This window comes from Mustela nigripes, chromosome 9 (genome assembly GCF_022355385.1).
Source record: "Mustela nigripes isolate SB6536 chromosome 9, MUSNIG.SB6536, whole genome shotgun sequence".
NCBI lineage: Eukaryota > Metazoa > Chordata > Mammalia > Carnivora > Mustelidae > Mustela > Mustela nigripes.
The window spans coordinates 66,265,689-66,285,679 of record NC_081565.1 but is presented as its reverse complement, the minus strand read 5'-3'; the positions used below and the strand labels follow the sequence as shown (position 1 = coordinate 66,285,679).

The 19,991-nt window shown below is 39.0% G+C and overlaps 1 protein-coding gene across 6 annotated transcripts in view; it reads right to left on the bottom strand.

Moving 5' to 3' along the window:
* The window catches only part of TUT7 (terminal uridylyl transferase 7), a 63,000-nt gene extending 45,823 nt beyond the window's left edge, over positions 1-17,177 (bottom strand). For 2 of the 6 annotated variants that reach the window (XM_059411740.1, XM_059411739.1), the window contains exons 1-10: positions 17,014-17,177; positions 15,296-15,846; positions 9,865-10,046; positions 9,423-9,539; positions 8,743-8,920; positions 7,073-7,161; positions 5,024-5,075; positions 4,229-4,298; positions 3,317-3,443; positions 1,688-1,807 (exon numbers count right to left, since the gene is read on the bottom strand). In XM_059411740.1, coding sequence (XP_059267723.1) covers positions 1,688-1,807; positions 3,317-3,443; positions 4,229-4,298; positions 5,024-5,075; positions 7,073-7,161; positions 8,743-8,920; positions 9,423-9,539; positions 9,865-10,046; positions 15,296-15,815 — 1,455 coding nt within the window. In that variant the 5' untranslated portion in view covers positions 15,816-15,846; positions 17,014-17,177. The other 4 variants (XM_059411737.1, XM_059411736.1, XM_059411735.1 and 1 more) reach the window with 4 other exon arrangements.
* Between the last annotated feature and the right edge of the window lie 2,814 nt (positions 17,178-19,991).

The following is a 19,991-nucleotide window of genomic DNA, read 5'->3' as shown; positions in this document are numbered from 1 at the left end:
GCATCGGGCTCTCTGCTCGCGGGGAGCCTGCTTCCTCCTCTCTCTCTCTCTCTCTCTGCCTGCCTCTCTGCCTACTTGTGATCTCTGTCTGTCAAATAAAATAAATAAAATCTTAAAAAAAAAATAATAAAATACTGAAAACTGTAGATCATTTTGGTTTAGGCAGTAGAGTGTGCCTTATTTGATCACAGAATTCAATCCATTTTTGGCCACCACATACCTGTTTCTGTGATTAAATCTTACATAAACAAATGGTATAATCAAAAGCAAATTCAATGTCACTTTAGAGGATGTCCAGTACCACTGCCTAGAATACACTAGTCATTGAACAAGGTACTCATACTACTGTATTCTTAAGCAAATCCTGAGGAGAATCACATCACCAGAACAGACACATCCCTTTTCTTGCATCCTCACATCAGTGACAGATGACTACTCAGAGGTGACCAGGACACCAGAAAAAGTAAGCATGGGAACACATACGATGTGTTCTAAAGGCCCTCTCGGGCACAGGAATCTAACTGGTTTGGTTTCATTCTAAACTCCTGTCTCTATGGATTAAAGTGAAAGAAAAACCTTAAAGACCTTCACAGGCCCTTTTGGGTGATAGAAATAGTTACTTCTCAGCTAAGGGTTGACTGTTCTCTCTTCTTTCCATCAGCACAGCTATCTGGCAGACACCCACTGGTCCCATGCATTCTCTCGTTTCAGTACCAAAAGCACAAAGAAAGTACTCTTCAGGCCAGTGGGACACACAGTGGTCTGTGATCCCTTCTCCATGACAGAGTTTACGAGGGGCTCATTCTGCTTTGGTCTTTGTTCCTAGGACCCAGCAGATAATGGTCCTTGCTCAATACTTACTATATAAGTACAAAGAAAAAGCTCTTCCCTATAATCATATATTTTTCGCATGTATTCATAGTTAAGCTACTCTTACAGAACAAATCCTCCTTAAATGATGAGAATCCTGTGTACTTTAAGAAGAAAGGTGGTTACGGTACCATATGTGCCGAAATAAGCTTTTTACCAAGTTAGACTTTTTATATAGTAAGTATACATATAAGATTTTATCAAGATAAGCACCTAGGATTTAAAAGAAAAGTTCCCAAAATGATGAGAAGAGTATTATTTTGACTTTGAGATGGAAACTTCTTCAATCCTATTTGAATAAATCAACTTTAATGTATGTAAAAAGAGTGGTCATATTACTGAATTTTAACTCATCTTGAACAACAAAATACTATTCAAGAGGTGACGACAACATTCTGCATCTTGCAGTCTCCATACTTCTATTTTCTTTCATTTCCCAGAGAATGGGGAATGCAGAGAGCTATTTAGACTAGAACAGAAAGTAAGTTACAGCAATTGAATGCTTTGTACAGTTTGTCTGGAGGTGACTTGTAAATTTAAGTATCTAGTTATACCCAAAGGAAGTATGTACCAAAGGATAAATTTAATTCGGGTTCACAATGTCCTCAGGACCCTACGTGTTTCGCAAATTAAAACACCAGCATCTTATAGTCAAATACACTAAGATTTCAGCAGTGAGAGGCATGAATATTCATACTAGCATGATAAATAAATTCATGTCCGTTCTGGTTAAGTTTAGATTTTGAAATTACGTGTAAGCAATTCTGGCCCTGTAATAAAATCAGTATCAGATATATAAGCAAAAAAAGTTTTATACCCATGATCCTAGATAAACAGGCAGAAGAGGTTCTTTCCTCTGTTGAAGAAAGAAAATGGCCATCAAGGCAAACACATAAGGTGGCAAGCCTCCTTCTTCAGGGCGATCTATACTGCAAAGCTACAAATAAGAGGAAAAAAAGATAAGCACTCTTTTGTACCAGTCTATGATTTATATAATTTGGTCTAACCCAAAACACCACAGTGACATAAAATAAAACTTCCTGAAACTTTTTGAGCAACCACATGTTGTGATGTTGAGGGGCAACTTCCATTTCAAATTTTTTTTTTTTTTTTAAGATTTTATTTATTTATTTGACAGAGAGAGGTCACAGCAGGCAGAGAGAGGGGAAGGGAAGGAAGCAGGTCCCTGCTGAGCAGAGAGCCTGATGCGGGACTTGATCCCAGGACCCTGAGATCATGACCTGAGCCGAAGGCAGCGGCTTGACCCACTGAACCACTCAGGCACCCCCCATTTCAAATTTTTAATCTAATTTTTTTTTTTTTTTGGACACCCACAGCAAATCCACTCGACTTGGTTAACACACTTGTTAGTGAAATCAAAATGATGGTTCAATCCTAAGTGCAGGCCAACTGGCTCTGCTCAGTTTAATGGTCCCCTCCTCTGAACCTAATGCCTTGAAAATTCATGCTTTGCTCAGAAAGGTGACTGGGGAGAGACTGTAGGCAAACTCATTAGCACCAACAGGAATAACCGTTTAAAAAGCACAGACTACTCAGTGACGAGGTGGGAAGCAGCTTTCAAAGGATGGCATGTTGTAATTACCAATTCACCCGGTTAAGACTGGTGCAATGCTTGGCTTATCCTGCACCAGAGCAATAGGCACTATATATTGTTACTGCTATATCCTTTTTTTTTTTTTTTTTAAGATTTTATTTATTTGTCAGAGAGAAAGAGAGAGAGAACGCATTAAAGTGCTCAGGCAGGGGGAGTGGCAGGCAGAGAGAGAAGCAGGTTCCCCACTGAGCAAGGATTCCGATGCAGGCTTGATCCCAGAACCCTGGGATCATGACCTGAGCCAAAGGTGGACGCTTTACCTACTGAGCCACCTAGGTGTCCCTGTTACTGCCAAATCTTAATCAGTAAAGCTCTAGCTTTTCTCTATAAAGTACCTACACAGAATCTCAATTTTATAATCATCATGGGGCCTTCAATTTTAAGGAAATACTAAAAGCTCTAATAAATATCGAGATATCACACTTAAAACATTATAGAAATATAAGCATGAGCAGAGAATGACCTCAATTTTTTGGAGTTTCTGCGTACACGATTATAAATGGTATCATTCAAACCTTCCTGTGCCTAAGAATAGTGTTGGGAAACTAGACAGAATGTAAATTCTTGGGTCATATTCTATATTTGACCCATAAATCTGATTTTTAATAAGCACTATAAGTCATTTTGATCTTTTCAGCAATATGTTACAGTGAAATAGACACAATAAATTTTCCTTTCTGCAGACATTAAAATTTGTTCCAATGCTCAGATGCTTACTCTCTTCATGTCTATAAATATGCATCCAAACATAAAATTAACCAAGCAAAAATCAAAGCAGACTGTTTATGCATACATAGAAAGTGCTCACACATTTAAAGAACTCAAACCTACCTTTGCCCAGTGCCGAAAGGCAATCACCAAAGGAACCAGCTTCGATTCAAGTTTTCCAAGGGCAGTTAAATGGTTTGTTGTCAAACAAGCGTTTTCATTTCCTGCACTCACTTTACAAAGAAGACCACTGAGGGTAGGGGGAAAGAAAAAGAAAGATAAAAAGCATTAAACAGGTATCAGGTATTATTTACACTGACAATAACTAATTTGCACTGATAATAAATATCTTCAAAATGAAAATAAAAAACTCACAAAATCTTTATGGGTCATTTAGGTCACTGCATTAAGCAGAAGACAGGGCAGCTATTCTCTGAGTGAACTTTATTTTTCAGAAGTAAAACTCTGTATTTTCATACACTAAAACTATTTCTGGAGGGAAATAAAAATCAGGAAAATATGGTAAGCTGGTTCAAATGGGAGTAGGAATTCATCTTTGTAAAAGAGTGTTTTCCCAAGAGCTGGGGGAATCTGCCTAATGAAGAATCATTACAGCCTACAAACCACCCATGTACTGTGGTGATGGTAATGCTTCCAGATGGAGGAAGAGACACATGGGGGAAGTCACGTTAATTGTTATTCAGCACTGCTAAAAATGCTGCTAAAAAGGATGACAAAGTAAGGTGGCTATAGAAAGTAGCCCTTCGATAAAGTTGTTTTTTACTGAAATGAAATGGGTCAAAATAGTTCCTTCCTCTGCTGCTGCCTTTCAAATAATTTTATTCTTTTTAAAATAAAACACCTTCTCCTCTTGCATCAAATGCCAACATACAAAAAGAATGCTAATAGTGAGTCTGTGAAATTAACTACATAAGGAGCTTGTTATTCTAGAAATTGGACATTAAGATATAATAAAGTACACGTGCTCCTGGCAAGTTTCTATTTAATATATAAACAGCTTAAAGAAATGGAGACCTTTGCTTTTCTCTGCACACCACCACTGGCACCCTAGCGTGGAAGTCTGCATCAACATCAATAAAAGAGTCTGAGGAAAGAAGAAAAAATATTAAGTAGGTTAATTAAACCTCTGTTTAAAAGCAGAACTAGATGAAGTACAAGTTGTGACTTAATCCGTTTGGCCTTCTGAAAGAGGATTATGAAATAAAGCTCTGAGATGCCTTGAAAAGGGAAACAGTATTATGTATAACAGTCAAGTAATCACATTAATTTAAAACCCTTATTTTGTAAGACTCACATTTGATTAGAGCTGACTCACTACTGAATCAGAATATTTAAGTGTTGTTATGTGGATAAGGTTAATTAGAGATGTGGATAGGATATATGCAAAAACAAAACTGCTGCAAAAGCTACTGTAAAATATCTGGGCTCAAAATACATATTGACTGAAGTAAGAAGAAATGTTTCAATGTTTCATCCAACCCAAACAAGAAGGATGGGAAAGACTAATTCATGGGATGAGACAGGTAAATGAGTCCTCAAGTCCTAAGCCAGACATTACTTTGGACACTGATAGCCCTAACCAGGAGCAAGTATTTGATGACTGATTAATCAGGGTTGGGTCACACCTATTTATCATCTGTGAGGTATTAATTTAAATCACAGAATAGTTTTGTTTGGATATTACCCACAGAAATAATTAAAAGATGCATGACTTCCTTCCTATTTTCAACATTTGACAAACAAGATATATTCAAATTATGACAAAAGAAAGAAAATTTAGAGCAAAACGTGGAAAGAATTTGGCCTTACCACTGTTCTTTAAACATTCTTGAACAAGTAAGAGAACATCTGGCTGAGACATCTAGGAAACAAATCAATGAAAACATTACTAATCCACATGTAGGAAACAAATCAAGGAATACAATAATCCATAAGTACTGCTGTTTCACTGAGATAATACACAGTCATTGGAAGTTATCCAAACTCCTTTCCAAATTAGAAAGCACGCTGCTACCCCAGGAAATAAATTAATCATTATGCTCCGTGTACACATCAGTCAGAGACAGAGACAAACGCCAAATGAGGGCAAGTGATCTGTTGCACAGTCAACTCCTGCATAACGAATTCCTGACATAATCAGCCTCTCCGCAAACCTCCAAGACGTCAAGCTGTTCAAGTCGCTGATCACTGTAAGATTACGTCAACAGATTGCTTGCTGGTCTCCACTTCAGCCTTGCCCTCTCCAGTCCTTGCTCCATGTAGGAACCACAACCACTTAACGTCATAAATCAGACCTAGTCCTGCCCCTCCTTAAAACTCCCAATAGCTTCCTACTGCCCTTAGGTCATAGTGAAACTCTTTATCAAGGCCCACAGATCCTGCATGTTGGGCCCTCGGTCCTAATATTATGGATGCTTCTTTCTCTTGGTCCTTCCACCATGGCTTCCATTCTACCTTCCATTCAGCTCCCTGACTAGGCTAAGCTCTGTAGGGATTTAGGGTACTTGCAAACACCGCTCTCTCTGCCTGAAACACTCACCCTTTGACTTCCTTATTCCTTTTCATTGTTTAGAGCCTAGAGTCAAAGCCATTGCTTCAAAGGGGATTTTGATGGCTGGATCTACACATCTCCTGTTCTTTTCTGTCACAGAACCTGGTTTCCCAACATAGCTCTCATTTTAATTAATCATATATATGTAATTACTTATTTCCTCCACTAGGCATGAGTTCCACGAGGGAGGAATCCTAACTGTTTTGTTCTCTGGGATTTAGGACAGTGCCTGGCATACAACACGGACTCAGTGAGGATTTGCTAAATGAATGATGACACCAAAATAACTGCTATGCTGGTAAATTACTAACTTTGATTGAATTTTAATTTAATTTTAATTCAAGTTTAAATTTAATTCAATTTTGACTGAAGGCTAAAAGAAGAGTAAAATCTATTGGTCAGCTGACCATGTAGCTATAGCCGTCAGGGATGGCAACGAATGAGAAGCTGTATGACAGAACATCTGAGGATGATGCTCAGGAATCTTCTTCATTATTATTATTATTATTTTTTAAAGATTTTATTTATTTGACAGACAGAGATCACAATTAGGCAGAGAGAGAGGAGGAAGCAGGCTCTCCGCAGAGCAGAGAGCCCGATGCAGGGCTCGATCCCAGGACGCTGGGATCATGACCTGAGCCGAAGGCAGAGGCTTTAACCCACTGAGCCACCCAGGCGCCCTTCTTCATTATTTTTAACTAGCAAACCAGGTAAATGGCATAAACCATCTGCAAACTGGCCTGGGGAACCAGCAGTGGATGAACAGATGATCTATTAGAGTGCCTTCCAGATTCAAAATTCTGACTCATATCTTTTTCAATCACATTTGAACCAGAAATCCAGGCTAGGTGTGAGTCTTCAAAAGCCCAATTATTTTAACCAATTAGGTATATAGAAGTAGCAACTTAGGAGCGAATGGAGTTTTCAAGTCACAAATGTTGCCACATCCACACTGTTTAAAATCTGAAATTCTTCTCTGACATTGGAAAATTGACTTTACCAAGATAATTTAATCTTCTCAAGTTAACAGAACCTAAAAAGCCCCATTAGAGTTACATAGTTAGAAAACCAGCATTTGAAGTATACATGAAAGATCTATAAAGAAGTACAGAAATCTGTACAGTATTAAAAGAAATGTGCTAAAATTGAAGGTTGGCAGAAGAGCATGGAACTGGAAGTTTTGGGGGGAAAGCTGCCACTTATATTATCTTCAAGTATCTAAATATACTCTTATATAGCTCACATTTGAAAAAAAAAGAATTTCCAGACCACTCTGTGAAAATTTCAACATTTTATTTTGTACTTACAATGGCTGGAAATTGAATGTCGATATTTACATCTGAATTTTTGAAACCCAATCTGCTACAGGATGACCCATATAATCTCAGAGAACAATCTGGAAAAAAAAAAAAAGTCATATATAAGGTGAAATTTCTCAGAAGTCATAACAAAACACTGCTGTTTAAGACATGGAACCATCAATTAAGACTATGCATGAATGTAAGACAGTATTCAAATCTAGTATAAATAAACAAAAAGGAACAGCTGGCTCTTTGCTTGTATTCATTTTGTTTTATGTAACGGGGGATGGCTGTATGGTCTGCAGTTTAGGTTAACAGCTACTCTTTTATGCCAATTGTAAAACATGTTTAAAAAATTCTAACTTATTTTATATTTTGTGCAGAAAATATTATTTGCCAGGATTTTTACAATCGGAAAGCTAAAAACGATGCTTAACTTTGTCTTATATTTATAAACCTGATAGTATACTCAAGAGTTAGTACAAACATTTAATCTTTTCGAAAATACACATACAGGTATAATTTACTGTAAAGATCATGTTTCAACAGAATACTCATAAAAATCAGCATAAAGTTACTTTTCAGTATAATTATGAACAAAAAGACGCTTAATACAATATGCTCTCTTAGGGAAAACTTTTGAAAAATAATTATAAAATCACTGATATAACTTAAAATGTTAGGCAACAAGCAATTCACTCTTAAGAGGAAGACAGGTGTGTGTGTGTGTGTGTGTGTGTGTGTGTATTTGCTGCCTATATTTATTTATGGCATTTTCTCCCAATGTTTAACATCACTGTGCCAAAAAATCATCTCCTTTCCACCAGGGGTTTTTGTGGGGTTTTCTAGGTTTGTTAAGTCAAGTGGTTTCTTTGAGTTTTAACAGTTTTCCATGACAAAGTACATTAAATTTTATAATGGAAATCTACAGCACAAATCATTGACATTACAAATCCCTTTCTCGGAACTTGTCTATAACACAAAGGATGACATACAGATATAATGAAATGAGCAGATCCTTGCCCTTTATTTTTATGAAGGTATACACAAGAATGAATGATAGTCCATATGAATGCTTTTTCAGTAGAACAAATGGTTCTATGGGGGATATGGTGATAACCTCTGAATAGTGATTCCAATCCTAACTGTGGGTTAGAATCACTTGTGGAGCTTTCTAAAAAATAGTTTTCTGTGGCTCCACAGACATATCCTGGAAAATTTAATCAACAGTACACAAAATCTATTACAAAATAGGTTCAGAGCTCATTTTAGATGTTGCAATTCTTTTTAAAAGTGGTTAAACAGAACCTTTTTGGGACACAGATAACCTGAGAATGACTCAAATATACTTTTATTTTAACTTAAAATGTTGTGTCAATTTGAATAGGTAGGAAGGTAAACAGGTAGATACACAGAGTCCCACAGTGCCCCCATAATCGGGAGCATTTAACTTAAAGTACATGTGTACAAGGAAATTCATAATGAAGACAGGTTTAATGACAGTGCACATAGAAGTCTTTGTTACCTTGGGGAAAGCCAGAAGAAACAAAAACAAACAAAAATTAAGAGCTTCAGGACATGGTAACTCAATTTCTATTAAATGAAAATTACTATGGGTTGGAAAATGCATGAGGCACTTTTAGGTAGCTAAATAGAAAAACAAATCTAGAAAATACCTGGTAACTTGTGTTGGAACACATTTCCCATGATACGTTTAATTTCTAGTCTCTGTTCCAAGTTCTCATTGTGTAAGCCAAACTCCTGTACCACTTTGTCAATGGCAATACCAATTGCATTTATCTGGGAGGGTGTAGGCGGGGGTAACGTAGTGAGCAACTCTTCCTCTTGTTTCTCCTTTTAAGATCAATATTGAGATTAAAAATGACTCACACAGTTTTTACCTTCTACCATTCACTGAGATAAACACCCTGTAGAATATTCTGGAATATTTTTCTTAGCTCTCCCTCTCACCTTAGCTGTGTTAGTCTTCAGTTCATCAAACACATATACTTCTTTATGCACATAAAGTGATAATAGAAGGCAGGCAAAAATAAGGAAAAAGTGCAGGGAAAAAACATTAAAAGCAGCAATGACAAATTATTTGCTTTATTATTACGGGCATAAGGGCATATACCAAGGTCCTATCAATGACTTCACTCATCCTGATACTGTTCTTAATGAAATTCATAAGACTGCCCAGCAAAACATATCTGACCAATGTATTTTGTCTAAAATAAATTCAGTAATATAAGTAGTGAAGTTATTAATATCATACCCTTAAAGACAGAAAAGTCACAAAGATGACAAGTAAAAACAACTAACAAATAAACATTTGTTTGGGTTACATTAAACTTACCTTAATGTTTTTCTTGTGCCTCTTCTCTTTGATGTGCTTATGGGCAAATGCAATGGATTCAATTAAAACATCACAAAGTTTGCAGGTGTACTTAGCTGTAGGGTAGTTTCTTGGTCGCTATAATTTGGAGAGATTTAGATATATATATATATATATGTACACACACAGTATCTTCCAAAACAGAGGCAAACAAAAGTTAGCCAGAGATTACTTCCCCATCACTTTAAAAACTGTTAATATATTATTGTCACTCTTAACCACTATCCTAATGGCCATTTTTTGGAAGCGATTCTATTAAATCAACTTGAGTACCACTTTTAACTCACAGCGCTTAAATACTAATAACTGTAGTAGGATGCCTAACTCATCAAAGCATACGTTCCAATTACTAGCACAGCTTAAACCAAGACAAGGACTTTAAGTAACAAATAAAAGACATTACCCTTTTTAGTCTGTCAATGAAGTCTCTTTTTAATCGCTCCTCTGCCTGCTGTAAGCCCAGGAGCTCCTTCGTTGAAAGCACAGACTCGTCAATCACGGGGCCTTCCAAGTCTCCATCCTGCTCATTTTCCTCATTTCTATTCCTACGTGGCTTCCGAGGTCTGGACCTCTGCTTCTTGTTTTCTTAAGTTAGGGGGAAAATATTATTGGTAATCTTGAGTAATACCACTCTGACAAAAAAGCAGTCCGTACATATTTATTCATACATATTTATTAACTAAGTAATGTGGTTATCTGAACGACATCTGAACACAGCAAAAGGAAAGCTCTTCCATGGATAAAATGCGTGAATACTCATTGGCCACCTCATCTAGATACACCAACCCACAGAAATCCTCTTTCGGAAACACTGGAAAAGAATTCGCTTCAACCATACAATGTGATTTTATCATTTCTTCCAAGTATACTCCTGAACATATTCAGCAATAGTAAAAATTGTCCTCTGAAGGTAAGTAAACTTGTAATTCTAATACACCTAATACGTTATGATATACAATATAAATGTATGAAATATATTCTGGTATACCTGTTATTCTACTGAAAACTATCCACATTTGCTTTCTTTTTTTTTTTTTTTTTTTTTTTGGTAAACAACCTCAACAGAGCAAAGACTGACAATATGATCTCCAAAGAACTCAGAAATTAACTACATTATCACGTGCAATGAAAATCCATCATTTAGTTGTAAATTCAGCTTTCATGTAATTGGGCCCTCTCCCTACACGGATATAAGCAGTTCAAGCCAAAATTTTATTTACAGAGGACAACTAGTTCCCATCTTATATTTACTTTCATTTTAGCTTCTTTGGACAGCCTGTACAATAAGCACATTTCAAAGAAAAAAAGGCGTTAGTTGAAATAAGCTTTCTACAAGTATGGACTAATTCATTTAAACTCTGTTGTTACTTCTACAATCTTTGTAACTAGTAAGTCAATTTGTTGCCTTTTTAAAAAATTTACAACTTTTCTACCTGTGGAACTGAAGATGACTGTGGGATTAATCTATTAAAAAATTGTTTTAAATAGCCCAAGCTCTGAAAATAAATCAGTATTACATACGATTAAAATAAAATTCATTTCTCCAATTAAAATTGTGATAAATGTTTTGAATAATGTTTAAATGGCTGATCAAAAATTACTCTTTCAAAATATAAACCTACTGAAAAGCCCTGCATGAGGCAATTCCTATGTCAAGTTTTCAGTGGAATGTATTTCTTGTACAGCAGTTACAATAAACCAGTTGTCTGAAAAAACTTGTGAGTCAGAAAAGGGAAATATAGGATCTCTAATTTGCAAAAAGCTGTTGCCAATAACTCTAAAGGAAAAGTAGCAAGCACTGTGCTCAAAGTACCATAAGATGAATATACAATGAAATTCCATAAATAGCTTCTCTAAGTGGCAATTGAAAGAAATTAAAGTATTAGGACAAATAGTTTCTTTTTTTTTAAGCCATCAAAACGGGCCAAACAAATAATACACAAGGTAAGTAGTTGTTTGCGGAGAAAAACCAGTCTACTTTTAATACCTGCTTTTTAACGCTCCTTTACTCCCAATTAAATAAATTATCACCGTCTTTTAAGGACTGTGCTCTCCATCTGCATCAACTTCTGAGATAAGCACTTCTTTTAACTTAGAGGCGTGTCTGTTCTCATTTAATTTGTGTATCTTCCAAGCTCTACTCTAAATAATTATATCTGATTTCAGTGTTCACAAGTTTCCTACTTTGGCAAACACTCATTAGAGATTTACACAAATATGTGCAATACCATTAGAAAAGTCCATATTAGAGGCACCTGGGTAGCTCAATCAGTTAAATGTCTGCCATTGGCTCAGGTCGTGATTCCAGGGTTGTGGGATCGAGTCCCTCATCAGGCTCCCTGCTCAGTGGGGAGCCTGCTTCTTCCTCTCCTTCTGCCATTCCCTGTTTGTGCACCTGCTCTATCGCCTATCAAATAAATAAATAAAATCTTAAAAAAAAATACAGATGAATCCCTACTTAAAAAAAAAAGAAAGAAAAAAGTCTGTATTAGTTATACTACAGTAATTGATATGGAACCAAATTCCATTTTTAACTCCTCTCTCGAATCACAAAGGCTTTTCATGTAACTATATTTGCTGTCATCTTCTGGGATGACAATTTCCCTTCAAAGAGCACGATTAACTCCTTTTTTCCTTTTAAAGATTTTATTTTTAGGTAATCTCTACATCCAATGTGGGGCTCAAAGTCACAACCCCAATATCAAGGGTTGCATTCTCCAACCGAGCCAGCCAGGTGCCCCACTCCTTACTGTCTTTATACAGAGAAGGGATGGCTGCAGAAATTCTGTCTGATGACGATGACGATAGCAGCTGTCATTATGGAGTATTTTTTATGCGACAGATGCAATGCAAGTACTTGATGTGCACTGCCTTGTTACATCCCCGTAGTGATCCTGTCATAGATGCTGATACTGCCCCCATCATCCAGATGGGGAAAATGCTGGCCCAAGAAAATAACTCAGAGACTAACGACTAAGTGAAAGTAATGGGATTTAAAATAAAGATTAAAGCATGGATGGAATTCTGAAATTCAACCTTTTATCTAACAATGTAAGAACTGGAAAGAACTTACTGAAATCCCCCCTTATATCCATTCACATCTAGAGTAGACCATGACTGACAAGACAGTATCACCTTCTGAACTGAGATTCACAGGATTGCATGGTAAAAACGGTCAAATAAAGTCTCATTGAAGGGAATCTTGAAAGACAAAACTGGATGTTGCTAAGAAGTTCCCACAATTACAAAGAGGAAGACTACCTGGCTCTTGCAGGTGTCTTATAACATGAATTCTCTGTATACAGTATTCCGAGTTTCCCATATTTTATTTGCATATGGCCCATGATACCATTCACAAAGGACATGTGTATATGAGTGGATATTTTCCAGCTAAGATCACTAATGGAATTGTCCCAAATACATTAAATTGGCAACCTAGGATATTTGAGGGATGAAGTACAGGGCGGTAACACAGAACTGGAAAATAGAAAATAAGTATTAAAAACCAAAGCAACTCTAAGATAATTTTCACTGGCTTCTCACATCATTTAATGAGACCCTTCCTTAAGAGAGAATTCTGATTCAAGGAAAATTTCAGTCCCTTTAATGAGATCCTTTTTGGGATCCTGAGTGCAGTGCAAAGTTTATACTTCAAATTAAATTTCTCTCTACAGTAAGTTATTTTATACTAAAGCTTAGTATTTCCCTTATGAAGATGTTCAAGGGCTAGAAGCTGAACAGTTCTTCATCTCGCAGTTGGGAAAGCACATATGTATTTTTCATTTACAGAGAACATGGGCATTTGGGCACTGTCTTCAATTAAAAGGACAGTAAAAATGTATGTACTTCCTGTTCAAAACCACTTAAAAGTAACTTTCTTAGCTGCTTTTCAGACTAAACAAGAATACATATTCAAGAAGTTTTTAGTCTGTTAACAGTCCCTATTAATGTCTATCTGGTTGCAAACTTTTATTCTATAAATCTTTGTTTTTATAATGCTACTCAAGACCAACTTTTTCTGGTAAAAGACTATTGGTAACTGCGTTAAGATATCCATGTCCTACCTGGACACAATAATATAGAAATACTTAAATATATGAAGACTTTAAAAAAGATAAACACCAATCAAAGGCCAAGAAATTATCAATGTGTTCGGTTTCCCTCTGTCAGATTCAAGGTCCAGTGAGGCTGAGTTAACGGCCAAAGCAGCACAGCACTCAATTTCAGTTCCACTTCCTCAGCCACTACCCCAGTAAATACATTTAACCTCGCCAGACCACAGCAGCCTGCTTTTTTGAAAAGTTGTGACTGTACCCTGATGTATCACAACAGAGCACTAGATCAGACAATTCTTTCAATTTCTTTCTAGCTTAAAGATTCATGCAACCAAGCTTTTTCTCTCTCGGGATTCCTTTATAACACCTCATTCTATTTCTACTATACAAGACATATTCTCTTGCTTTTCCTACCTTAAGAAACCTAAAATGGCAACTCTTCTCTCATTTAAGACTATCATAAGACTCCCTAAAGATAACAAATGACGTTTTCTGTTAAGTATTCTAAATGTCCAGATCACAAATTCAAATGCCTTACCAGTAACATGCATAAATGTAACTGGCCACTGTGAGATAACATGTAAGAAAAGGACTTGTGGATACTGAGGAGAGAGTGCCAACATTGCCTAGATTCACTTAAATTAAAAAAAAAACAACAAAACAAAACAAAAACTTTAAAATGCCGGCCAATTTGCCACCCATTCCATATGGTCACTAAAAAAAAGCTTACAGCCCGGCAGCTGGGGGGCTCTGTTAGGAGTCTGCCTTTGGCTCAGGTCATGATCCCAGGACCCTGGGATCAAGTCCTGCATAGAGCTTCTTGCTCAGCAGGGAGCCTACTTCTGTCTCTCCCTCTCTGTCTTTGTGTGCTCAGGCATACTCTCTCTTTCTCACTCTCACTCTCTCAATAAATAAAATCTTAAAAAAAAAAAAGGCCTACAGCCAATATATTTAGAAGCCCATTTTCCCAAGCATAATTTATATTTTCAGACTAAATACTATTTTACTTTTTCCTTCAGATTTATTAGTTTCTTTCATTTCAGTAACTACTGTCCATTAGCTAATTTTCCTGTTTATAAAAATCACTGCTACATGGACAAAATCTATTCACCTTTTAGAAAAACTTATACTCACTTTGAGGCAATTATTATCAAACACAGAGGGCACTCAGAAATGGGTTTTGGTGCTACAGAAACTAAAAGGCAAAACTTTCATCTATTTTTCCTGACTTTCAAAACTTAATGTGTCCCAGCCTGTTTGCCATGGTCACTTTTGAGGAAAAAAAAAATCATGGACTACCCTCCTGTGGAGATCGATACTCCATCCAAAAGACAGATAACCTTCTGTGATAGGAAATACAGTCTATATTGTGTACTTACATTGAATACGATTTTTTTTAGCTTTATATTCTGTCATTTATATTATGGACGCATTCGCTATTCAAATACAAAATTACAATACATAATTTTAGAAAATACATTATACACCACTTAGAAAATATGATAATAGTACCCAGGGTGAAAGAGTAAAAGGCACCAATGGGAAATATGTTTACTGAAGTAAAATGGGCCTCATAGCCAAGTGAATTTTTGAAGTGATCAGTACACGCAATGTTTTTAAGTTGCCCAAATACCATGATTACAATTTTTAAAGTATTCACATTAAATAAGCAAGAACTATGAAAAATCAGAACTACATTGCTGAAAATAATAAACCTCATTTGGATGAAAAAGACATTGCGACTTTGGAGTTGTAACTTGACAAGTTGGAACACATTACCAGGGCTTCCCGCTTCCATTTCTGACATGGTTTCTAGGCTTGTCAAGTCTTTATGAAGTAGTCGTCTTACAGTTCTGCAGCCTCTTGTGTCTTGCCACCTATATCCATCCTCACTTTCTTGAAAGGAGTCTTTTCTTGGTCGGTTTATAACAGGAATTCTAGGTCCAGGTTTATATTCCCTCCGACTGTCTGAATTACCAGCAAGTTCATCAGAGAGCCACCTCTTACTCTGATCTTTGTGGTTGTCATTTATCCAAGCAGGTTGACTGTAAATTGGGTTTTTAAATGCATAGGGATTGCTGGAAACAGCATATGGTCCTTTTCTGGGGGTACTCCCATAGTTCCCTGGTGTTATTTTTTTTTTTGGAAGGCCTTTTTCCATTTTACTGCTATGGCCTTTAGCATAATCATCCATTATCAAATAATCTTGCTGGGGGTGACCCCTTCTGAAATCCTCATCATCTATTGTCCCTCGGTCCTTAGCACGTTTCACAAAATACGGTTTTGCTGCATCTCCCATGGTCTTTGACTTCAATTTTCTTACTCTGCACCTGAAATTAGGCATTTTGGGAAATCATCAAACTATAACAAGATATTGAAATACAACACGTTTATTGCACAGATGCTCAAAAGCCTATACAAACTCTTGTTTTCCTAATTTCCATCTCATTCTAATAATCAGCGCATTACACTGAAAGTCGGGAGGCTTGAATCCTGTAATATTCTTCACGAAAATTAGTACTTACTATTTAACATGAAGATTATATACGTGACTAAGGGACGCTCCTTACAGTCTCGAAAACTGGAGTATTAAAAAAATGTTACTCATATCAAGTTGGGTGGCTTTACCAATAAAACAAAAGTTCTCCACAAAACCAAACAAAACCCTCACTCCCAAACTTGTGTTGTTAAAAAACTCCGGAAACGGACTTCAAAAAAAAAAAAAAAAGTTGGCAATTACTTTTAAGTGTTATACAAAGTAACCGAAACTTTCTGTGAATGTAGCTCATCTCCACTTTCCTGTCACTTCTCCGTCCTTTAGGGAAGGGCCTCGGCTCCTCCTCGCCACCACTATCCAGAACCAGGGGCTTCGATCGCTTGGCCTGGGGAGGGCCTCGCGGAGGGGCTCGCTCCCCACCAAGGCTTCCCTCGTCAAGGGGGCTGGATTTCAGATTAAGAGACAACTCCAGCTAACCTCCCCAGTCTTCATTCTCTAACCCCAACAAGTTTGGTTTTGTCACGGATAGCAGTTCTCCCTCTTCGACCCCGTCTGATCGCCCCACCCCCGATCTGCCTCAGTTTACACCCTTCGGGGCAGAAGGCAGAGAAAAAGGAGGCGTCCCCGCACTCCCGGCCACGAAGCCACCTCGGGGACCAGGAAGCAGGAAGTGACCTGCCTCCTCAATGGGGTTCCGGGGTCCCCCCGGCCGGCCAGGGGGCCGGGGCCGAGTGCCTCCACCCAAGTCCCTGCTTCTCCGGCGCCGGCAGGGTCTGACACAAAGTGAAGATGCGGACAAGAATCTGAGGAGCTCAGTCCCCGCCGGCCTGAGGGCTCCCAGGTCCTCGCAACTGGGGCGAGGAGGCCGGCGGGGGATAGAGCCAACGTTTCTCTCCGGCCGGGCCCACCCTCTACTCCGGAGACCAAGGAACCCACCGGAGACCCACCCCGGAGGCTGGTCTGGGAGGGACGCGGGGAGAAGGCTCCCCGAAGCACTCACCACCTCCGCCGTGGTCCCCCGCCTCTTCCTGTCCCGGCCGGGCTCCCTCTCCGTGTTTTCCTTCGGCCCCACTTCCGGCGCTCAGCGCAGCCTCATTGTGCGCTGTTCGGAGCAGGCGGTGCCCCCGCCCCAGCGCTCCGCCGCTCACGCCGGAAACGCGCGCCGCGCCCGGAGGCGCCCGCCGCCTAGCCCCGCCCCGCCCCGCCCCCGCCCCGCCCCTTCCCGCCTGCTTCCGCCGCCGCCGTTCGGCGCCGGCTCCTGGGCTCCAGACCCGGGCCAGGGGGCAGTGTTCCGGCTCCGTCCCTCCTCTCCTCGCCGGGGCCGGCTTCACCCGGGCCGCAGGTCTCTAACAGGCCTTGAAAGCACCGCGGAAGCGCGGGGAGCAGACCTCTGGTTCTCCGCGGGAGGCGCGGGGCTCGCTCGGCTCGGACGCCCGGCGGCTCTGCTTTGCCCCTGGATGCTCTCGTTGGCGTCCAGGGCAAGTGCAGCCGGACGCTGAGGCCTCGTGGCGCTCTTGCTGTTTTTCCGACAAGTCCGAGTGATGGAAGGGCTCAGTGTGGTCGGGAGAGATACTCCGCTTTTTTCTTAGGTTGTCTACGGATTGGTTTTACTTAACGAAACAAATCCGTGTATTCAAGAATGTGTGTAATTACAAAGATGATCTGGGAGTCACGGTCGAGTTTTTGAACGAAGAAGACACGCCTGGAACTCGCGAACAAACAACTCGGGGTTCCCTATCTTTTCTTCTTTTGACCTTCTTTGCTGTCCGTCATGTTTTAAATGCTTTGAAGCGAATAAAATCAGAGAGCCTTGAAAAAGTGTGGCAGTTTTGGTTTCTCTGCTTTTTAAGAGCATTAAATTTAAATCCGTGAGATGCCGGGGAGCACTGGTCCTTAATAATGGACACATACACACAGGGTATTGCCAGGCACTGTGCAGAGGGCTTTACAAATATTAACTCTAAACCTCACAACAAATCCTCTCAAAATATCATTATGCCTGTTTTAAAGGTGGGGAAGTAGCATTTACAGTAAAGTAAATGGCACTGCTGGAAACCAAACTTCAATGGGGCAGAGTCCATTATTAACTACTATCTATACTTAGGTGATTTAAAACACATTGATACAACTTTTGTATAATGCCTCATCTAGATGATTTGGTTCTGAACAGACATGAGAATCAAGCCAATAATCTGTCTGACAGGCAGAGAATGGCTTTTAAACAGGCTCCAAAGGGAGTGTGGTGATACATGAATACATTTATTATGGGACAGGAGCTTCACCACACCCAGCTGAGTAATCCTTATACAGAAGAACTGGTTGAAGAAAAGTCTGCCTCAAATATCCGGAGTTGTATAGGATCAGTGGAGGATACACCTTTTTGAGTTTAAAATATTTTTTATTTGCATTTTTTTCAATGTATTTGTTCCCCAATGTCTATTCCATTCTAAATTTGCCTTTAAGATTCACGTTGTGGGTAGATGACGCTCTCTCAAACGAGATGCAATACTAATCAAAGATACTGACAGATAGTACAGCTCTTTTTGTCTATATAATACAATGGGAATTAAAATTGATCCTTACAATCTGGTTGTAAAAGTTTTTGTTTGTTTGTTTGTTTGTTTTGTTTTGGTTGTCACTGGAGGGAATGCTGAGTTTCTCAGGAGGGAATGCTGAGTTTCTCAGAACCTTTGTGATGATTGTTTCATGGTCTAGACATATTTCTTTCTTTTTTTTTTTTTTTTAAGATTTTATTTATTTATTCGACAGATCATAAGTAGGCAGAGAGGCTGGCAAAGAGAGACTGTAGAGGAAGCAGGCTCCACGCTGAGCAGAGAGGCCCAATATGGGACTCAATCCCAGGACCCTGAGATCATGATCTGAGCCGAAGGCAGAGGCTTAACACACTGAGCCACCCAGGTGCCCCTGGACATATTTCTTAACAACAGGAAGCAGAAATTTGGCCGGGGTCTGCTTCCAGGAACATTAACCCTGCTCCATGTGTTACACTGTATCTTCTATCTTCAACCACACTTTGACAATGTGATACATCTTGACAAGTCAACTTTTCACAAACCCAGTGCCACTGTTCTTGTTCTTTGTTAGGGCCATGGAGTCAGAAGCTGAGGAGTTGTATTCACAGCTTTGTCAGCACATGTTTTTTCCTCATGTGTTTTATCTACTTGGTTAAGGGAATTGTGTTGGGTCCTTTAAATACATCTGGAATCCAAGGTTATCTCACCATCTCCACTACTTCCAACTTGCTAGTTACCACCACTGCTTCACTGTATTGCTGTGATCATCAGCTTTCATTTATGTTCTCCTTTATCTGTATATGATAGCCAGGAAAGTCATGGTAAAATCTGAGCCAGATTATGATTCCCCCCTCAAGATCCCTCAGTGACTCCCCATTCCTGTGGAAGTAAAAGCCAAAGTCCATAAAATGACTACAAAGCCCTTCCCTTTACTTCTGATCTCACTCCTAATTCCTCTTACCCTTTCATTCATTCCACCCTAGCCACACTACCTTCTTGCCGTTCCTGCATCATACCAGGAAAGCTCTTACCTCAGGACTTTGCACTGGCTGTTCCCTCTGTCTAGAATGCTTTTCTTCTCTTTGGTGTCTGTATTGCTAACACCCTCTAATATCTTCTCTCAAAGATCATTTCTCAATGAGGCCTACTCGGACTGCCTATTAAGTTGCTATTCACCACCCTCTCCTCTGCCTTCCCAATTCCCCTCACCTCATCTAGTACTTTTTAAAAATTTTTAAATTTATTTTTTATTTTTAGGTAGGCTCCATGCCCAGTGTGGGGCCTGAACTCACCACCCTGAGATCAATACCTGAGCTGAAATCAAGAGTCAGATGCCTTAAAAAAAGAAAGGAAGGGAGGAAGGAAGGAAGGAAGGAAGGAAGGAAGGAAGAAAAGAAAGAAAGAAAGAAAGAAAGAAAGAAAGAAAGAAAGAAAGAAAGAAAGA